General features: G+C 41.3%; 1 protein-coding gene across 1 annotated transcript in view; it reads right to left on the bottom strand.

Annotated features, from left to right (window-relative positions):
• Positions 1-1972: 1972 nt before the first annotated feature.
• smyd3 (SET and MYND domain containing 3) overlaps positions 1973-18467 on the bottom strand; it is a 74833-nt gene continuing 58338 nt past the window's right edge. The window contains exons 6-12 of the mRNA XM_080053685.1: positions 14453-14520; positions 9897-9999; positions 9174-9284; positions 7980-8067; positions 7039-7207; positions 2370-2478; positions 1973-2150 (exon numbers count right to left, since the gene is read on the bottom strand). Of these exons, the coding sequence (XP_079909811.1) occupies positions 2010-2150; positions 2370-2478; positions 7039-7207; positions 7980-8067; positions 9174-9284; positions 9897-9999; positions 14453-14520 (789 nt within the window). The 3' untranslated portion in view covers positions 1973-2009. The remainder of the gene's footprint in view (positions 2151-2369; positions 2479-7038; positions 7208-7979; positions 8068-9173; positions 9285-9896; positions 10000-14452; positions 14521-18467) is intronic.

Raw genomic sequence — 18467 nt, 5'->3', positions numbered from 1 at the left:
TTGGTCGAGGCTGCCTTTACAGGGAGATGCAGCGAGTGAAGAGTGAATTGAATTTGAAAGCCTTTGGTGAGTGAGAAACAGAAAATAGGGGAGAGATTGTGAGTGACAGAGGGTTATGGTTAAGCGATACATCAGACTTGATGGCTGTTATAAAAGGTGAGAGAGTGGAGAGGAGGAGGGACAGAAAGCTTCAGATGCAATAGAGTGAGTCATGGAATAGAAAGTCCAGAGACCATTGGGTCCACTAGTGTCATTACTGCACTCGTCAATTCATCCGTTTCATTTAAAATCCAGATAATGAAAGCATTTGCTCTTTCCGTACACACATAGTTGGGAAAGCTTTGTGGTTGCTCAATAATAGACCATTATTTAAAAAAATCTAATATCTTGTGATATACAATTCCTATTCTGAATACCATTGAACAGAACAGAGGATAGTCCACAGCTCACTGATCCAGGAGGGATGAAGGATTTGGGTTTTCTAACATGTCGCCTATTGCAGTAACAAAGAGAGTGATAAAGTGTCAGAAAAGCAAAACCTTTTATTTGTAACCTCAAAAGAAACATATTAGGCCTATCAGCATTATCCTCCCATAGCCCATAGAAACACACACACACACACACACACACACACACACACACACACACACACACACACACACACACACACACACACACACACACACACACACACACACACACACACACTTTTCCCACTCAGAGGAAATGCTGTCATCAGTTTTCAAATACCAGAACTTTCAGGATTAACATGGGAAGTGTGTGTGTGTGTGTGTGTGTGTGTGTGTGTGTGTGTGTGTGTGTGTGTGTGTGTGTGTGTGTGTGTGTGTGAGAAAGACAGAAACTGATCCTATCACAGTCACACTCTGGGCTTAATTTGGGAGTCACACACCGACAGAGAAACACACAGAAACATGGATTACCATGGGAAGTGTGTGTGATGGATATGTGTAGAGGAAATATGGATGTTTTGAAAACATGACTTTGCTAAAACAACACACACGCATGCATGCACACACACACTCGTCACTCATCTAGATTGTATGTATAGATTAAACACTGGTGACACTGGCCTAAAGTTCCATACTCTAGCACTACCCCTCTCTCTCTTTCTCTCTCTCTCACACACACACACACACACACACACACACACATACACACACACTGAGGGATGTCTTACTGTGTATGTCAATTAACATGAGCCGTGATGCAGACATCTATCAAGAATACGTTTGTGACTCTGTTTTTGAGAAGTATTACTTATTTTTTTAATGCCACTTTTGCTATGAAATCGTCCCCATAGCAACCGGTGTAACCACTTCGGCAAACCATCGTAATTACTCACAAAATAGAGATCACATACATCTTCCAATGACTTCAAAACACAAGTTCCCGCCCTTACTAGCACATAATTCATGATTTCCCATCGAAAAAGCCTTCATTCTTCTTCGGTCCATTATGCCTTGAAGGGCTGCCATCTCCTCTATTTAAGATGTTTTAGGAATTACCACAGAGATCTATTGGAATACCCTGCTGGTGGAAAAAGTACGGAAGGGGTACCACTTTTGTCAATATAGTGACGCAAACGGACCCTATACTAATAAAGTAACGTATATAGTATTTCATCCATAACTATATAGTAGTTACTCGTTCAATTTTCATTTGTTACTCAGTAACTACCTACAATTGTGTGTACCTTATTGTAAAGTGTTACCCTAGTTTTCAGCTCAAATAACTGCTGCGCCTCACAAGGCCGCTAGTAAGACTGTAGACTGGGTATACCAATCGTTAAGACATTTAATTTAGTTTTAACAAAATAAAAAATAAAGGTTGAAGCTATTTTACCAAGACAAGTCTTGATATACAACGCGGGCAAGATTTTTGGACTGATTTTATGATATAATTTACAGCAGGTCAAATTTATATTTTTCAACTTTTTTTATTCATACAACAAATCACATCTGTTGATACCCTAAAACATTAAGACTCAGTTATGTCAAAGATCTCAATGGGCCTCTGTGACTGCTGGATGATTGTTGATCCACCTCAGCGCGACATTCCTCCATTCTCATCAATAGATCAGTTGTCATGGGGTGACCGTCACCATGGGTGATCTTTATGATTTCATAAGCCTGTGAAAGGGGAAATGATAATGAGTGTCTTAGCCGTCGTTCCTTCTATTGCTACAACAAAGTGGAATGGTACGGTACAGTACTACAGTAGAAAGGATGTAACACTAATGAAACTTGTGTTTAGAAACCTGTCTGTATAATAATACCATTGCTGCACAACGTAGCATGGTGCTTTTAATGTAGCAATTTATGTTTGTCAATACTTTACCATTCACACACCTGTTTGAATGTGTCCAGTGCCTCCTCAATATGTTCCAGGTAATGTTGCAGCTTACCAACTCTCATAAGCTGAACCCCATGGACCGGATGGGGGTCAGGGTAGTATCGTCTTAAAAAGGAAGAGATAAAATAGAAGTTGAAAACACAGGGAGAGACATTGTTGAAAGAAAACGTTTTCCATCGGCTTGGTGAAAATATTTTTGCATTCTTCTTCGGTCCAAAATGTATGGGAAATTATTATATGGGAATCACCACAGGCAATGTGCTTGAAATCCACATGACATGAAAGTGATGAGAAAGCATTTTGGTATGAAGCTGGCAGTGAGGATTTCATTACGTGCAGCACTGTAACAAATGTATCTGACTGAGTAATTTGAAACCACTCATAGCTCAGTTGTGTTTCACAGACTAGTAAACAATGTTTATATAATTGAATCGTTTCAAGCGAACCAGCACTTTATGATGACATTCACTTTTAAATGGAGTCGTAGGCTACACTGGATGTTAAAGTAAAGTAAAATAATTTTTCTATGTTTGCACTGTGAGTGAAGCCTGAGGCAATACACTCACAGCACATACTTCTGGTAACGGTACAGATTTTTACATGGACAAGACTAATCATATTTGCGTTGCCAGTCTGTGCCTGTATGCAAGTGTGATGCAAATATAAGTAGGAGCTGGTGAGATAGAGGAAATACAATTGAGAATATTAAGTCACTGCTAGTGTGCATGTCTCTGAGTATACCTGCCTGAATGTGTGTGGGTTGCATTGTCAGTGTGTCTAAGTTCCCACTTCTCTACACTATTCTCCATCATATCCGTTTCATTCAATTCCTTTAAATTTTAGTTTTATTTTAAAAGACAACTAACTAATAACAAACGCATAAGCATGATAACTGCACAAAACCAACATGTACGAAGACGCAATCTACACAAAATGCATGCTGTAAATGCACGCATACAAATTTGCTCATACAAGCAAGAACACAAACAAACGTGAGCACACTGTCACCTTGCAGTGAAAGAAAGTGCTGCTTGACATCTTTTGACATCAAAGTGTTAGCCAGTGATGAGACCATGGAGACAGAGTTCTGATCTCACACACACACACACACACACACACACACACACACACACACACACACACACACACACACACACACACACACACACACACACACACACACACACACACTTAGGAAGCAGCTTTGTTGTTGGTAAACACTGGGGTTCTCAAAACACTCATTTACCTGACTTGCCGTTTATCATCTTTCCTCCTTCATCCCTCGCCTTTAATCTCTCCTTCCTTTTCCCATTTCACATGTTTTGCGCTCCGCTCCTACCTGTTTGTATTTGTTCTTTTTGCCCCGCTAACTGCACAGATTAGAGTTGGGATGTCGGTCGGTTGCTGCTCTCCTCTGACGCTCTCTTAAGCCTTCCCTCTGTTCCCTTTTCCATATTATTATTTTACAAAAATGCTGTAAGACTGCACTGAAATGCTCTCTGACAAAGCACACCTTATTTAAATGTCTGGCCTGACTCTTTCCCTCTCTCTCTCCCAACTCAGTCACACACACACACACACACACACACACACACACACACACACACACACACACACACACGAAGAGCTGTATGTAAACACAGACACATAGATAGACACAGGCATTAATGGATGAGCATGCATGCACACAAAGCTGAGGTCAATTTGTATCCACTTCACCCTCAATAGTCTGGTGTATTATTTGCCATAGTTCACTTCTTTCCCGAGTAAACACTCTCAGTTCAATCACATGTGAACGCAAACTTCACTGCATCTCCTTAATTGTGTCGTTATTGGCTGAAAAGCAACTTTCTTATGCAAATATGTGTTGTCTGAAGCACAGTGAAACAAAGTTAATTAACTGCCAAATACATTTAGACTCCATAACAGCCCATTTGTTTGGTTCGTTCAAGCCTAGCTAGACCACTAACTGACAAGCCCACCAATTACTGAGGTTATCCCAGATCCTGTGCTTACAATTGATTAATTAAATATGGAGTTCAGATACTAAAAACAACAACATTAGTCCTGCATGAACAACAACATGTTAGTTACCATATGATTTAATTATCAAGCCAGTGATTCAAGCAGCCATGACATGCAAACATACACATCCACACCAAACTCCAGTTATATTTTCTCTTCCCATATAGAAGCACACAACAATTAAATCAATTTCATTAACTTGCAGCCTGTTTAATTCTCCCCTCCTTTTTTACCCGGAACAGTACATTACAAGTAAATACAAGTCCTGCCCCATGCAGCTACCTAGGAAGCTATAGCTCTGGGCTATGGGTATATAGAGAGTGGGGCAAGAGGGAGAAATTATTGGTTGTGGAAAAGTGTAGAATTTTTCAGTCAAATGCAGTGGAACTAATGAGACCCTTGTTGGGAACAAAGATCCACGGTCTGCTGTTAACAAGACTAGGAAACAAGGATTATCTCATTAAGTGGAAAAACTGGAGAAAGGAGAACGGAAAAAAACAGGAGGAAAGATTAGCAGGGTATTTTCCTTAATTGTATTATGTTTTCTGTCCAATTTCAAGTCCACTTTTCCACAGTTTAGCAAGCCAGGCACAGCAATGCATCCGTTACTAAGATAGGGAGCATTTGGATGAGCTTGAAATCACAGTTTAACTACTTAGCCGACTTCTCCTTTCAGAGAAAATCAGATATTTATCAAGAAAAATGCAAAGATTTCAACTCTACAAACAGACCGATTTCCACATTGCATACGCTTACATAGTTCATCAGTTTGTAGAGTTATTTTGCCACATGTTGATGATTATATTTTTCTGTATATCTTCTTTTCCTTATTTCTTGAATCAATTCATTACTTTTGTCATCACCAGAGCAGGGGAAGAACACAACGTGGGTGCTCTACAGAAGCCACAGTCGATGCAGAAATCGTATCTTTTCTGACAGATTTCTCCATTTATTACTTTTTTTATTTATTGTAAAAAGGATAATCTCCAGAGACAGAATGACCATTTTTGACTCTATGGTTTACTCTCTATTAGTGCTGCCCTGTGAGCCTCAATGGAATGTGACATTGTATATGTTTGGGGCTGTTACCAACGGAAATATAAGTCAGAACAAATACAGCATTTCAGGTTGAAGCCATACTTTATGTGTGTGAGCTGTCACAACACACACATGCACACAGGACACCGCCGTGTGCGTGCTTTCGGGGATACGTGGCTGTGCATTCATTCACGTATTCATGAATGTGTGTGAGCACGTCTATAGCAGTGAAATATGTGCAGCGTGGAGACATTCAATAATACGCCCTGGCGCATGCAGCCTGCAGGAGGGTGTGCAGGGAGGGGGGAAAAAACCCTCTTACATCCCAAACTGAGCAGAGAAACATGAAAAAAGACCTGCAGAGAGCGTGAAGGAAGAAAGGAATACAGAATGAGGGGAAGGACAGGAGAAAGAGAAAGATAGAGAACTCCTGCAGCTATCTTTCTTCCACCACCATATGAAGAGCCCAGAGGAGGATGGGAGATGAATATGGAGATCCTCTTCCCACTCTCACTCTCTTTTTTCTTCTACCCTTTTAGGTTCTTTCTTTCACCGTCTTCCCTCTTCTCCAAGCTAATACTCCATTTTACATCATTGTTTTAACTTATTCCTTGTGTCTACTTTCACATGCTTATGGTTTGCCAACTATTCTTCACTCTCATTTCTCTCTTCCGTCCTTGCCCAACACCTTTCTCTCTTTTCCCTGAAGACCCAGACAACCTATCCCTCACTTCGGTTTGGCCTGTGCTTCCTTGAGAAATTTTTTCTCAGTTTCTTTCAACTGACACCAATATATCCATCCCCTTGTCCTTATCACCCTCTCTCTGCTACTCTGTCTGGTTAGTTATTGATAAGCTGTATTACTGTTTCTCTCCCGTGGATATGCTGCTCTCTGTGTGTGCGTGTGTGTGTGTGCGTGCGTGTGTGTGTGTGTGTGTGTGTGTGTGTGTCTATGTGCGTGAGTGTGAGAGAGAGAGAAAAAGTGGGTCACCAGGGGCGCATACAAGATCGATAAGTCTTACACACAAACAAAAGTCGATGGGAATAATTTGGAGTTTGAGAGAAACACTGTGTAAAACGGTGTAAATACTGTAATCTGCTGCCTTTACACAAAACATGATGATAGGAAACTAACAACCCCAATGCAACAACAAACCATCAAGCACTGGATACCACAGATTTAGAACGTCTATAACATCTTATCTTTGCAGTGTCACACAGTGCTGATCTAATGTTATCTTACCAGAACACTATGATATACACAGTTATTTCCCATCACACTCTACCCTTGCTATGAACCTCCTGGGTCTCGGTAAAGAACTGATTACTGCTCTATTTCAGATAGTTAAAAACAATAGATTTATGTATACAATATTAAAAAATTACGTTACGTAAGGAAGTTACACTTTGAAATAGTTATGCTTGTCCTTTTCCTCACATTGCTATCAATATAAGAGTCAGGATGATGGAAACCACCCAACCCAAGCACATATTCATATTTAAATCCAAACCATTGAAGAAATCTATAGGATAAAGTCTTTAGTTTCATCCCCATACAGCAAAGTATACCTGACACACACACACACACACACACAGACTCACTTGTATACTGGAAGTGTTTTCTTCCCATGTCCCAAAGCTTCCTCCCAAAGTCCCAAGTGGATGGAAGCATCCAGAGCCATGTCTGTGATCCTGAGCTTAAAGAGATTTTCATCAGGCACGTCGTCACAGACAGTCGACAACAGACGGCTCTCTAGTAGTCCTTTCCAATCTGGAGGGTCACTTCAGGAAAAGCAAATTCATACTGGATGCATACAAATGTGAAAATCAAATCCGCACCCTGATATCTCCCAAATATATGAAGTATTTATGAGGACAACTTAGAAATGGTTTGTTCTCATTTTGTGTAAAGTATATAAATATACAGTATCACCTGCCAGCTATTTACAGAAGTAAAACCATGAGCTCCTATCAATTCAAATGAGTCTGTTAGGATAAAAGCATGTCCACAATCAAGACTTTCTGAAATGTGTAACAGATCTAGGTTGCGGACTGCAACGCAATAAGAGGGACATTTTGTGGGGCTTCTCTAAAGTGCATTTTTAGGTTTCTGAATCTTCATCAACATAGATCATGTGTAAAATAAGGCTATTATTGAGGTATGATTCATGCATTAGGGGTGATTCATTAATTGACTTAACAAGATATCGCCAAGCATGCTCTCGCTGTCATCACAATTGAAGCATGGTGATGCAAAAACTAGCTCTAACTCAAAGATCAGAAAAAAACAAACTTTCTTAGTCCAACTCAGTCCGCATGCGTAATCAGCATTGTATCTGTTAAGCACTCAGACATGGCGAGTGACAACATGGAAGTGTGTTCCTCTAATCCACCCAGTTGTCTGTGATGTGTAGAGGCAACAGTAGTGCGCAGGTGTGTCTCTTTAATACAGCTGATATATAGTAAGTACATCCCTCTGCGGAATATACTGTGACCATTGTCCCACAGTAAAGTAGATAATTATTGACAATTGTAAAGGATACCCGACTCTGCTTTCAGTCCTTCCAGTCTGGGTAGAGCCTCCTTCAACAGGCGCCATGTTGATTCGTCCCCTGACAGCATGAGCCCTTCCTAAGAGAGAGGAGGAGAACTACCTGAACATCCATACTGACTATGTCAAAATAAACACATATACTATGACAAGGGCTGGATGTAGTGAGCATCATAGACTGATAGAGAAAGAGAGTTTGTTGAAAGAGTTAAAAAAAAATATCCTGACTGCACTTTGTATATCTCCTGCCAGCTGTCGGACATAATACAAAACAGTTTTTCTTGTTTCAAGTGCCTTACTCATGCACAACACGCACATGCGCGCACACAAACACACACACACACACACACACACACACACACACACACACACACACACAGAAAAACTACACACAAATATTATCTTCTGGTTTTGATGTAGTCACCATGACAACTTTAGGTCACAACCCGGCAGCCTGACATCATCATCTCAAGATTAAAGAGAAAGAGGGGCAGCGACAGAAAGTGTGTGAGTGAGTCTGTAACCTTAGACACACACACACAAACGTGCACGCACACACACACACACACACACACACACACACACTTAAGTGTTGCTGTGTTGTGGAAGAGTGAGACCAAAGTGTCATACATGGCATATGGAGAGCAAAACTAGAGAAGTGGAGGCGGAGAAAAAAATGAAAACAGAGTGGGGACACAGAATGTGAGATAGCTGAACAAAAAGACTGAGTGGATTAAGATTGATGGAAAAGAAAACTGGGGCTGAAGGACAAGATAATATTCCTCATTTTTCAGTGGGTGGTCAGAGACAAGGGGGGGGGAGAGAGAGAGAGAGAGGTGTGAAGAGGTGGAGCGTGACCGAGTGACAGAGAGGAAGAGGAGGACAGCAGGAGATAAGTCCAAGGGAAAGTGGGAAAAGTAAGAGAGGACAGAAAAGGGTACACTGTTACATGTCAGGCACTGATACACTGTCTAAGCCAACAGAGGCACAGCAAAAGTGTGTGTGTGTGTGTGTGTGTGTGTGTGTGTGTGTGTGTGTGTGTGTGTGTGTGTGTGTGTGTGTGTGTGTGTGTGTGTGTGTGTGTGTGTGTGTGTGTGTGTGTGCGTGTTTGTGTGCGTTTGAATGTCTGGTTTTACACATTTTAAGTCAAGAAATAAGAAATTTTCATCATTTGTGTGCATCTCACTTTGTCCTGAGATTCACAATGCCGGCAGCAGCAGGTGAAGTGGTACTGCTCCTCCAGCTGTCTCTGTCGATCTTCAGTCGGTGACAACGTGTCAATGTAACTTACGGTAAGCTGAAAAACAGGAATTTTTTTGTTTATATTTGCAACAATATTTTGCTTATTTCTCTATACTGCAGAGCATAGTTGACTGATCAGTGCGGGACGGGAAGAGAAATAATTTAGCATGTAAAATGGGTAGATTAAGTAATGTAGGAAGATAAACTGTAGGAGTGAAGTGTGTGTGTCTTCCAGATGGCATGGTTGCATCTCATTACATACAGCCAGGAGAGACAGTGCCAAGACACTGCCAAGTGCTTGTGTTGCAGTGATATTTCACTTGGCTACCATTTTAATAACAATCAGTTCATTGTACCTCTATTAACATTTGTTATTACTTATACAATAAAAGCCAGACCATAACAACCACAGTGACGTTATATTCTTGGAAAACATGCTTCTTAGTTTCAGATTATGTATTACTCAAAAACAGCCTCAGGCATCTGCTCCTCCATCAATAACAACAGCGAAAAAAAAAAAAAAAAAAACGTAAAATAAATATTGCTCATAAAGAACACGTACATAAAAGATGAGGCAACAACACAGTCGATAAAACCATAGTGTTATCCCACGCTGTTGATGTTGTGAAGATGCAGTGTGAGTATTTTTCTCTTTCTCTGCACATACCTCCTCTTCAGGGTTGATATCCCGAACAGCTCTGAGCTGCAGGCGTGTTCCCTCAAACACCATCACACAGTTTGGCCTACAGTCATGGTTTAGCAGAGATAAGCTGGGAGAGAGAGCACACAAGGTGATGAGGCACAGGAAGGAGAGGTGGAGGAAGAGTGAAGGTAGATAGAGGGAGAGAGAGAGAGAGAGCAGTGAGGAGGTAGGGGAAGATGATTGAGAAGGAATGGAAACAGAAGTGAGGGAGTTAGAAATTGAGGGCAGGGAAGACAGAAGATAGAGAAATGCATTTGTGTTAAAATTTTTTAAGACATTCAAACATTTTCCTGGCATATCTATCTCTGTGTGTGTGTGTGTGTGTGTGTGTGTGTGTGTGTGTGTGTGTGTGTGTGTGTGTGTGTGTGTGTGTGTGTGTGTGTGTGTGTGTGTGTGTGTGTGTGTGTGTGTGTGTGTGTGTGTGGCTGACTGGCTACTCTTAGGGTGTATTCACACTGGGAAAGTCCGCTAGTTCACTTGCTTTGGTCCAGACCAAATAGAGTTTTGATTTTTTTTGTTTGGTGTGGTCCACTTTCATATTGCCCCTTTTGCGAGTGAACCAGCATTACGAAGCAAAACCACACGTGATCTGAGGTTATTCATTCATTGGACAGACATTCTGGGGTGGAGAGAAACAGGAAGTACGAAGTTAAAACTGCGAAATATATATCATTGATATAATATGGGGTTAAAAATAAAAAATTGCCTACATCTAACCTATAAATAAAGAGGAAAAACATCAAATTATTGTTGTTTCATATGGTTATAATATGTAGCCCTATGTCAATGCCACGTTATGTGGCTTGTAGCCTACAATGTGAAACATAATTTTTACTGTATTTTTGGTGCTGGACGCGCGGCTCGCGAGAAGAATAGGCTCAAGCTGACACTCAGCTGATTAAGCTGTGTATCAGCTGGGTCGGCGCAGTTCAGCTCCAAACTGACACGGGGATTGACGGTCCCGTACATGGGAAGCAAAATAAAAACACACATTTCTTGCGCAGCGTGAACCTGTTGGCACTGTGCGAGAGATGCTCCCCTCTCCTTCATCTGATCGCTGAACACATTCAACATGTTAATGCGTCCTCTCGATCAAATGTAATAGCCTATATTGTTCTGGGCTCCCAGTCAAACCACAACTTATCGTCCTAACAATGGCGACAACAACACTTTCCCATAATGTGAAGCTGACGGCTATTTATTTAAAAAGAAAAGAAAGAAAAGGCACAGTGCCTCCTGCATTTGGGTCGGATCGAGTCCGGACAAATTCACACCACAAACAAACTGCAGCAGAGTGCGTTTGGAAACGCACCGAGACTACCTCTTCAGCCGGGTCTCGGAGCGTTTGTTTGGTCCGCACCCGAGTGCGATTGCTGTATTCACACCTGCCTGAAAGATGCGCACCGAAGGCAGAAGTGCATCTGAGTTCGTTTCAACCGAACTAAACACGGCATGTGTGAATACACCCTTAGTCTTTTTAATCACACTACATCTGCTGCACACTTAATGTGTGTAGAAGACAAAGAGGAAAAGATGGAGGTTGAGACTGATCCTAGGTCGGGATTTTAGTAAAATACAGCGAGAGCTGCATACCGCCGAGCCACCCACTGCTAAATGTCCAATGGTTTTGTGTTTTTTCAAATCACTGAGGGCAGCACTGAGCTGTAGGATATCAAATCTGTTACATCCTCATGGTATCCACGGTGCCTTTAAGGGGTTGAACAGTGCTCAAATGAACCAAACACACACAGACACACACACACACACGCACACACACACACACACACACACACACACACAGACACACACACACACGATAATTCCCTGCACAATATGACAAAATTAGTACTCTACTTCTGTCATAACAATGTCACTCATTTCTTCCTGGCGGTCTGTGAGCCTCTCAGAAACACATACCCACACAAATAAAGAATAAAGCAGAAGAACGATGGGTACTCCACTTCTGTCATAACAATGGCAATCATTGCCCCAAATTTATAATAGATACAACCCACACTCTTACTCAGCCACAAGCACACTGACTGAATGTGTCAGAATCACTAGGCCTAATCTGATTGTTGTTATTGACAAATTGTTTGAATGCAGGGAGGGTTATACAATATAATGGGAGAGAAGCACAATTGTTCAAATTCCGTTTTTCCTTGTATATAAGCCTGCTAGCACTAACCTCACATGAACGTGCAGTAATACACTATTATTATGATATAATTTTCAATAAATAAAGCGTTTCACTTATAGTACCATAAACATACACTTAGTTCCCAGTGTATTAGGTGGAATACATATTAGAAACAACTACTAGTTTAACAGCAGTGCAGATTGCAACCTCCAAAACCATCTTACAGTTAAACCATCACTTCTGAACATCAGAACTTTCATGAAGGAAGGATTTACTGCACGCCTGTTGTATTAGACTCCTATAGTTTTAGCGTATATAAGTGGCAACAGATTATGACCCTAAGAATGTTAGAATTGATGTCTTATTCCTTATCTACACTTAATATTTTGTAAAGCAAATTAAATCACATATAGTAGCTATATGGAATAGTGCCATTAGCGAAGGTGATTTGACTATATTGTAGTCTGTACTGTTCCCAGGACTGTAAAAAGTTATTAATTGTCTTTATTATCAGACCCCCCTGACCCGTAAAAAGACATAAACTGTCACTGCACACATGGCTGGGAAAAAATATTTAAGAGGTTTGTCTGTTTTTATCTCCCCTTTCATTACTGCTGCTCTTGTTAACATATTCATAGATCAGAACAATTGCTGCAAGTGTGTGTGGTTGGTGTGTGTGAGCATGTGCGTGTGTGTGTGTGTTGAGCCTTTGTGAAACCATCAGTAAACCCCCTGGCATTGTTCTGCAGTGCAGAAGTTGCGGGCTGAATATCAACTTGAAATCGAGCCCTCAACGCTGTTTTTATCTGATGGAGAGCAGCTCATTAGCATACTAATTAGATTAATTAACTAAACCCCATCTCACATTAACAGTATCTTAACACACTAACTGAAACTAACTGTTGCTGTAGATAGAAGGACAGTGAGCCAAATAGCACATGGGTGAGAGAGTACTGACAGTGAAAGACCACTGAATTGTACTCAATAAGTGAAAGGGTTAAAGGATTTCTTCTCTTTCTGTTTCTTAAGTCTTTATTTTCCCATATATCTTCTCTGTGTGGCTTATGATTTGCTCTGTGGACATGCTCCACTGCAGCAGATATCAAATTAAATGGCACTAAAAATTAAAACAGAATGTAGTGTAAAGCTTTTATAATGTCCTTATAATAATAATAATAACCTTATAATGGTTTGCACGCCATATCAAACTCATCTTTTCTATCTGTTGTTATATTGGTGTATCTCTGAGAGGATTTGGATTTATGTTTGCTTTGAGTTAGGTGACACGTTGTCAGTAGATTACAACAAGTGAACAAAGACCTGTGTAATCAATCTAGCTGTTTATTAATGTATTATTAAGCTCATGATAAAGAGCCCAATTGATGTGATAAGATATCGTATTTCAGGCCAATTATTACAGAGCGAGTGGAAGACAGAGAGAGACAAGGATGGGCTTAGTGGAGTCAGCGAGGGGAACGAGGAAGTCAGCGATTGAGCACAGAAAAATGAACAGAAAGTGACAGGGTGAACGGAGGTGTAGCATCACAAGAGTAATCCCCCTCTTTTCAGCAAACCATGTGGTTGGCAACCCAAAATATGAATAGGCAGGGGACCAACCTGCGAATGGTCCCATCATTTATGGATGAGTTACAACACGAACCGCAGACACACACTGACACAGAACCACATGGTTTGGCTGAGCTTTGACCATCTGACATCTGACCATAGGCCAGATAAACTGGCCGAGATACTTGCAGTGTGTGTGCATGTGTGTGTGTGTGTGCGTGTGTGTCACAACTCTAACAAAATGTGCAACAACAGGGCAAATCCCAATCCATTCACCCAGGCCTCAATACAGGGATTACAGTACCATACCGTGTGTGTGTGTGTGTGTGTGTGTGTGTGTGTGTGTGTGTATCTCTTTCTCCCCGAAAAGATTATTATAATAAAGCATTATAATATTCTGTCAACATTCATTTTCAAGTTTTTGCCTCACCACAAAAAAATTCACTTATTCTCTTCCTCCCTTCCTGCTCGTATACTTCAAAGGGCTGTCAGGAAAATAGTGAGGGGAGCGCTGAGGGCTTTGAAAGTGAGCGGGTAAAGGATGGGTGGGGTTGTCTGGGGTGCGGTGATCTGGCAGGTAACTGGAGCCACATTTAAATTTTGTGGCATTTTTATTGCCCAAGTGAGAGAGAGAGGTACCATCACACTATGAGGATTATGAGCTGAATTGAAATTAATGATGCTTTTGAGATATGTATGCTTCACACATTGCCCTGTGTGTGTGTGTGTGTGTGTGTGTGTGTGTGTGTGTGTGTGTGTGTGTGTGTGCTTGTGTGTGCGTGCATGCGTGCGTGGGTGGGTGTGAGTGCCTTACCTAGGATACAGCCCAACTCCAATCTCTTGCAGCTCTCCGTCACTGATGGTGAAACAATTACATGTCACCTAAAGGTGAGAGAGAGAGGATAAAAGAGTGGAGAGCACAGAGAGAGATTATTTTCTAAATTGCTTCAGGGAAACCAACAATACTTTCATCATATGTTCTGAACATTTCTACATTCCTTCGGCACCTGCAACACCCCAGTGGCACTGCAGCCGAATCATGACATGCACGGGATGGGACTGTGTAAAGTAACCACCAGGAAATTGTGAGCCAGACAGTCTCTCTTTGAAAAGAAAAAGAAAGGCTTTATGAAATGACAGACATGTCTGCGATATTTTTCATCAACATCGTAGTAAACAACATCTTGCATCAGTGATCATGTACAGTGTTTTTATAAAGACGCAAGTAAAATGTTTTTGTTTGTCCAAGCGCCTGTCAAAATGAGAAAGTGAAACCTATTCAGAGTGAATGTTTAAAGACAGTATAGAAGAGACGGATGGAAGAAGATGACACTTTCCCAAACACTCCCAGTGATACCTCTGGAATAGAGCTGATATGAAAGTAATTTACCCCCTTGAACATGATAGAATAATGACAGGAGAATGACAGGAGAACAGAGATGAGTAGACCAGTTGAGATGACAAAAGAAGATTGATAGATTGATTCAATTTATTTCAGACATATCAAAGTACAAAACAAAATTAAAAGCATGAAAATACAATAAAATAATGTTTAAATGATTTCACAAAAAAGAAAAAAGAAAACAATTTGCATGTATTGATACGATATGATTGAGATTAGCATGTTAGCATTGTCATTGTGAGCAGGTTAGCATATTTGCCTTTGGGAAAGCAAAGCTGTGCCTTTGCATGTAAACTGTGTACTTTCTGCATCATGATGCAAACAGTTGATAAATATTATCTGTTAAAATAAGCATTCAGACTGTCCTTTGAAGAGGCAGAAAGATGCATGCATTGATTGAAAATTGAGCCATAGACGGAAGTTCCCCATCCTGCTGTTGTTTCACACCAGATCAGAACTCAGCAAAATGATATGACACCATTACAGCCGGGCCTCATTTGCCTGGCACCGCCCGCCTACATAATTCCGCTTTTCTGGGTGTGCGGTATATTAGTGAGTTCTATCCAGCCAGATTTCTGCCAGTCCAATCAGCGATCAGAAGGAGTGGCTCAGAGGCCGGCGCATGACATACGTCACGACCAAACGTTATGCGATTGGTTGGCAGATCCAGAGTGGCACTGGGCAGATCCAATAGTTTTAAACTTTTAAACAACAGACACCCGTCTTCAAGTGAGTTATCATTTGTCAATTGAGATTCCAGGCCTTCTGTACAAATTACATGAAGTACAATGGTCTGGTAGGACCAGGCTAGGGCTTAATTAATTAGGCTTTTCACTCAACTAATTTAGTATAAAGCCAACAGGAGGAAAACTAATGACAAACAATGACACACACACACACACACACACACACACACACACACACACACACACACACACACACACACACACACACACACACACACACACACACACACACACACACACACACACACACACACACACACACACACACACACACACACACACACACACACACACACACACACACACACACACACACACACACACACACACACACACACACACACACACACACACACACACACACAGCATTCTTCCTTCATTTCAAAGATACAATGTAAAATAGGGCAACATTACGGTGGCCCTGAGAGCTCACAGCACTGCAACATCAGAAAACACATGCAAGAAGACAAAACGCAAGCAAATTAAGAAAACATCTTCAACACATGCGCAGCATTTAGAAAACGCGCAGCAAAGTTCACAACAGTGTTTCCAGAGGACATTTAAAAGTGATGCAAACGTCCAGACAGGCTTGTTGCAAGCACCGGATTTCGGATTTCAGTCAGTGGTGTTGGAAAATGATAGCCTGGTCCAACCAGAAGACCATCGTACTTCATTTCATTTGTACAGAAGGTCTGGAACTGCTGTAATTGGCAAACGTTCACTCACTTGGAGGCGGGTGTCTGTTGAAGTTTAAAACTATTGGATCTGCCCAGTGCCACTCTGGATTAGCCAACCAATCGCATAACGTTTGGTCGTCACGTGTGTCATGAGCCGGCTTCTGACGGTGCGTTCAAGTTGGACAGGGAACTCGGAAATTTCTGACTTCACTACATATTGTGGTCTATGGATCTACCGGTACCTGGCAACGGTAACTTGCTAGAGCCTAACGTTTATTTATTTGGACGAGAAAGGTTGTCGGCGCCCATACTTTCGCGAACAGATGCACTGGAACACAGACAGGTCGGAACTCGGAACTACCAAGTCGGAAATCTCCTTCTTCCGAGTATAAAGGAATGCAGCATTCAACTGAAACTGGAGCGCGACTTCAACGTCATCGTTCTCAGCCACTCGCTCTGTTCGCTGATTGGACGGTCGGAAATTTTCCTCAGCTAGATTCCACTAATACCACCCAGCCCCAGACTGACTACTGAAGGGAAAATTAAATTTGTCCGGAAGTAGGTAGGCGGGCGGAGCCAGGCTAGGAAAATGAAGTGTTTTTGATTTATTTTAACATTGTGATCGCATGATTCAGATATTAGCCTATTGAAGTGATCTGCGGTAGGACATGTGCATCACTTTTAAGTGTCCTCTGGAAACACTTACGGAAGAACTTCCGTTGTGTTTCGGCCTATTTGCAGCGTTTTTCTAATGTGTTTTGTTGTGAACTTTGCTGCGCGTTTTTCTAATGTGTTGTGTTGTGGTCTTTGCTGCACGTTTTCTAAATGCTGCGCATGTGTTGTCAAATTGATGAAGATGTTTTCTTAATTTGCTTGCGTTTTATCTTCTTGCATGTGTTTTCTGATGTTGCAGTGCCGTGAGCTCTCAGGGCCACCGTACAAAATGTATGTTTCATAGAAATTACTTCACATCAGGACAACAGCTTGTGCTTTCCTGTGACTATACCACAGAATAAACATTTCCAAACACCACATAATGCAATGTAAACAAGGGCTAAAAGTACATGCTGACATGCATGTAAACCCATTCAGATCTACTGGAATAGGAAACATCGCATAAGTTGATGAGCGAGAGAGAGCAAGGAAAGAGAGAAAGAGAGAGAGAGAGAGAGAGAGCAAAGAAAACTAACTGAAGCTTGAGTGTGTTTATTATCATAAATCTGCTTTGCCCTTGGTCACACACCTGTCTCCTGTATTTTTGTCCCCCACCCAAGTGTTCACCTTATTAGGAAAATAGGATGAGGACAGCAGCAGGGATGAAGGGATGGCTGTGCAGAGAGAAAAGAAAGGATGGTTTTGAGAAGAGGGAGGGGTTGATGAAGTGCAGAATCAATTTAAACAAACAGTGATAGCAGGGCACTCAGCTGGGCAGATCTCTCTCTCTCTCTCTCTCTCTCTCTCTCTCTCTCTCTCTCTCTCTGGGGATGAGAATCAATGTAGCAGAACATCCACATCTGCAGAGCCGGCTGGTGTATGGTTATGCATCCCAAATTCACAAAGACACTCCACACATGTATAAGGGAACCTCCCTGACATACACAAATGGTAACACAAAAATCTATGTTATGAATAAATCCCTGAATATGTCTATATGTCTTCCACAGCTTCCTCTACGCTTTCCCTGACTCTCTCTTCATATTCAAGAGACACCCAAAATGCTTTTAACAAACCCCGCGTCAAATGAATCTGAACAGTGACAAACATCCACTTCAGCAAAATGTAGCTTTGGCTGTGAAATATTAATTGGTGGATTCAAAGAAAATTATTCAGCAACAATCTTAATAATTGATTATCAGTACTTTGTAGCAAGAAATCCCATGAAGTAGTTTTAACTTTTTAAAATGGTACTACAGGTTTCCCTGGTTTAATATGGTAGTACACAGAATATATTTTACACGGTTAGTTAGACAAAACAAGCAATTTAAATGTCAGGCCCAGACTGGG

This window comes from Ammodytes marinus (assembly GCF_949987685.1).
Source record: "Ammodytes marinus genome assembly, chromosome: 1".
NCBI classification, from domain to species: domain Eukaryota; kingdom Metazoa; phylum Chordata; class Actinopteri; order Uranoscopiformes; family Ammodytidae; genus Ammodytes; species Ammodytes marinus.
The sequence above is the reverse complement of the archived record's forward strand: the minus strand, read 5'-3'. Positions and strand labels throughout refer to the sequence as shown.